The 4,406-nt window shown below is 40.4% G+C and overlaps 1 protein-coding gene across 1 annotated transcript; it reads left to right on the forward strand.

The window, feature by feature from the left end:
• Window positions 1–1,114: 1,114 nt before the first annotated feature.
• On the forward strand, window positions 1,115–2,419 carry LOC106816626. Its single transcript, XM_014821249.1, has 3 exons — window positions 1,115–1,216; window positions 1,629–1,894; window positions 2,266–2,419. Exons 2-3 carry the CDS (start codon window positions 1,643–1,645, stop codon window positions 2,347–2,349), a joined length of 336 nt encoding a protein of 111 aa, XP_014676735.1. The 5' UTR covers window positions 1,115–1,216; window positions 1,629–1,642; the 3' UTR covers window positions 2,350–2,419.
• Window positions 2,420–4,406: the final 1,987 nt, after the last annotated feature.

Here is a 4,406-nt window from a genome sequence, read left to right on the forward strand (position 1 = left end):
TTTGTTACTTACGCTTGATTAATGACAGGTTTCGCGTGCCATCACCCTCCTGTACAATCTTAAGTGGCTTAACTTTAACTTAACTGTTAAGTATGACTAATTGCTAGATGTCATTTTCGTTTGTCGGTTCCCGCTCGCGATAGTTTTTTAGTTTGTTTAATGTTTGTTCGCGAGCAATACATCGATGACAAACATTTGTCATTATTAACCCCTGACATGTCCGGGTCATTCGTGCACACACGCGCGCATGATGAGTTGCGTTGTTTTCTTGTGTCGCCTGTGACTTGAGGGTCGTGCGCCAGCGACACACTCACCGTGGTGACAACGACCAATTGTTCTCATCGCTCGACACTTACTTGAGCAGTCTCGTCGCCTGCCTGCTCTCGTTCTTGACGACAATTTGTTCTCGTCGCTGGACACTTAATTGATGAGTCACGTCGCAAAGGCTGCCTGCTTGCTCTCGTTCGTGACGTCATCGCAGCGTCACGGCGAGCATACTATGACCTAGGTTACGCGTCATTGCGTGAAGAAATCACCCGAGGTTTTCTCGAGTACGAGTAAACCTCGAAAAGGTCCAGTGGCCCGTTGTCGGAAACAAAACTATGTTTTAACAAGTCTTAACATTAACTTTTTCTCATAGAACGTTGACAAAAATATGGTAAAGTTTAGCCATTGCCAGTGTAGCCTATAATTTACTCCCGCTGTGGCTGAAGCGAAGGGGCTACACTGTTAGATGTATAGGTAATGTTGTACCTAATTTTGCATATAAACGCATGGTATAGAGGATCCGGAGTTATATAAAAGGTTGAAGTTAAGATTAATGTAAAAATACTAATTGTGTTTATTACAATTACACGGCTCTTTGTGTTTTAAAACCAGGACTTTCTCAAAGCAGCCCGTTTATAACCCCCCCCCCCACCGAATAAACCACGCGTATGAAAAAAAACACGCTGGAATGATCCGCGTTTTCCTAACAACCGTCTCAAAGAGCGCCTGTGTAGAAGCGTTTGATTTTTTTATTGTTATGTTCTTCTTTATTTATACATTCATTTTATTCTTATTTTTGTTTTGTTTTTCGATTTTTTGTTCACTCGACCTTCTTGCTTTGCAGCCCCCATTGTCGACGGTGACTGTGACTTCAACGATGGCGATTCCTGTGCTTGGACAAAGGAGGTCGAACCGGGGGAACTAATCACATCATATATAATCCTACCGGGTAAAATATCCTAAACCTTCTGTCGTTCAACCTGTCTTAGCCGGTCACCTCTATACAGCGAACACCTGTCTAGAAAGAACACTTGTAGCATTTTTCGTTTAGTGTCAGTTGTACAGTGAAACCTTCCCTATAATACGGAAATTAACTATAATACATTATATATATATATATATTATAATATATAATATATTACATATTAACACATTTAGTATATAATGTGTCATAGTTATAATCGCTACTATAACATAATTAATTAATATATAACATATTTGTATAGTTTCTACTATGACATACTTGTACATAATTTGTACTATGACGTATATGAGGGGGAACGTTTTATTTATCTGGAAAGCTCTACTACAACGCAGTTTCTCTATTCCCTCGGTATCCTCCTCCACCGCGACCATCGCAGACGGAAACACGTACATGCAGCTCACGCCGGACACTGCCGCCGTTCCCATGGCAACCACCGTGCATCTCTTCTCTCCGTGGATGCAGAGCGGCGGCGAGCGCGTCTGTTTCTCCTTCAAGTACCGCTCGAACACGCGCAAGAAGGTCTACATCACCGTCGAGCTGGAGACGGAGAAGACGTCGCGGCAGGCCGGAAGGACGTCGACGGGTCGCGGTACGACGTGGAAGAAGTTCAAAGCGTGGATCAACATCGCCGAACGCTACCGGGTGAGCGTCCGCCACGCGTCGTGCATGCTGCGTTGTTGTCATGGCAACGTTGTTAATTATTATTGTTATTGTTATTGTTATTGTTATTGTTATTGTTATTGTTATTGTTATTGTTATTGTTATTGTTATTGGCATTGTTATTGTTATTGTTATTGTTATTGTTATTGCTATTGCTATTGCTATTGCTATTGCTATTGCTATTGCTATTGCTATTATTATTATTATTATTATTATTATTATTATTATTATTATTATTGCTACTATTATTACTTCGTCGTACTGATATAATAAAATGTATAGAGCTTTGTGTAAATGACCGCTCTAGTACCATGGCGATGCTATTCCCCGTTGACGTCATTTCCGTCTCGTAGGTCATCATCAAGGTCAGAATACCGAAGCAGGGCGGAAACCTCGACATGGATGACGTCACGTTTAGCCGGAACCAGTGTGCGTAGAAGAGGAAGAGAGAGAAGAAGAGAGAAAGAAAGAATGAGCGAGAGAGAGAGAAAGAGAGAGAGAGAGAGAGAGAGAGAGAAGAAGAGAGAGAGAGAGAGAGGAGAGCGGGAGACGGAAGAAGCCGTTAATACGCACACGTGTGGCATTGCTGCACGCCGGGTATGTAGCCGTCGTTGTGTAGCGCTAGGACTGTGTTGTTTTCTGGCGCCGGTGTGTGGTGCTTGCGTGATATGATATTGACTTATTTGAAGTGGATACATGAAAAATATATTTGAAACATAGATACAGATACAGATATCGATGTAGATACATATACTGGGCCGTGAGTCATTTTGTCTGAATGAGGAAAGGGAAATGGGCACGAATTTGCACCGATTTTGTTGAGCAGGTGACCGTGAGAAGTTCGCCATTGACCATTGACCATAGGTCGGAGCTCGGAGATAGGAGGTAACAACTCTGGCCCCACTTCCCTGGACCCCCCCCACCCCCACCCTTGCCGGTTACAGCTGCGGCCCTGGTATATTATAATAGAGTGATATATATAGATATACATATATATATACATATAGATATACATATATATATATATACTTATTATATATATATATATATATGTCGAGAGTGAAAGTTTGTTAATTACTAGGTCAGAAGTGCCCTTCTGGATGTGTATAGCCATGCATGGATCAAAGGGCGTGTGATATTAGATATTAGATAGTAGGTACTGGGGGAGAATATTTGAAATTTATGGACGAAACGGTCCGGTTCTGTTTGATCTAGTGTACGCGCGTATTCGTAAGGATTTCTACAGCTGTATATATTCTGAAATATAACCGCGTTTAGAAAGATACGTTCGGATTTAGATACCAGCAAATACTAGAGAGATTATTAATTTTTAATTGGCTTTCAATTTGATTTAATACGTGAAAAAGAGATATGTTAAATGAATACAATATGAACTGTTTTATTATTGTGTATCTGATATCTGTGAAATTATTTTATTCTAATAATCTAATAATTGTAGATTGCAAGTAATGACGGAATGAGATCAATAACAAAAGCATTACTAACAATTACAATTAAATATTCGTTTATTGTGTAATTATTCACGTATACATAGAACCTGGTAAATCCGACATCAAAATTGCAATTGATAAAAGCGCATTAAAAACGCATTTTGGACACATTAGAGGATAGATTCAAAAGGTAAAGCCCGTAACAAATTCAATATAATATGATAACAATATGATAACAAATAGCATCGGATGTATAATCAGATTTAACAAAATAACAGGGCATCGCGTAAGATATGCGCGTATAACAGCACAAACACACTGTGTGTAATTGAAATAGTGTAATAACGTAATATCATTATTCCTTCACCACATTCTCTAAGGGACTATGTCGAGAACAACCTGTCAGCCTGTTCTGCTAGCATCTATGACAAATAAGACATACGCATATACGCTCTCCTATGACACTATTTGTCATAGGAAGATTTTTCCTATGACAAATATTGTTGTATGTGCTGTGCGCATCATAGGCGTTTAGGAGCGCTATTATGAACGCGAGCAGTGAATTTCAGCTGCAAAGCGGAACGAAGTTGACTCGGCAATATTTGTCATAGGAAGAATCTTGTGAAACTTTTGAATCTAATAGAACCTGTGTGTGTTTCTACACGCGGGTGTATCAGTATAGTTATCGACATACCATTTTGATAGCAGCGCTCTCAAAAATGCAATTTACAAAAAACTGCATTCTTATGTAGACATGCATTCTTATGCAACTGCATTCTTATGTAAACATATTCTGGTCGCACTTAGTCCCAACTCGCCCCCTTCTCTCTCGCTCCCCCTCTCTCTTGGTTCCTCCTCTCTGTCGTCCTCTCTCCGTCTCTTTTTTACTCTCTATACATGCCCCATCTTAGTACAATTGCCAACTCGCTCTCTTACCCACATGCTCCTCTCCCTCTCTCTCTCTCTCTCTCTCTCTCTCTCTCTCTCTCTCTCTAATTTCTTTTGTGCTCACCCTCTCCGACACACCGCCAAGACACACACTT

This window comes from Priapulus caudatus, unplaced genomic scaffold (genome assembly GCF_000485595.1).
Source record: "Priapulus caudatus unplaced genomic scaffold, Priapulus_caudatus-5.0.1 Scaffold1435, whole genome shotgun sequence".
In the NCBI taxonomy this organism is placed as follows: Eukaryota; Metazoa; Priapulida; class Priapulimorpha; order Priapulimorphida; family Priapulidae; genus Priapulus; species Priapulus caudatus.

Coding starts and splice junctions, on each gene's coding strand:
- LOC106816626 (XM_014821249.1), top strand. CDS start 1,643: ATGCAGCTCACGCCGGACACTGCCGCCGTTCCCATGGCAACCACCGTG. Junction 1,895..2,265: donor ACATCGCCGAACGCTACCGG/GTGAGCGTCCGC, acceptor TCCGTCTCGTAG/GTCATCATCAAGGTCAGAAT.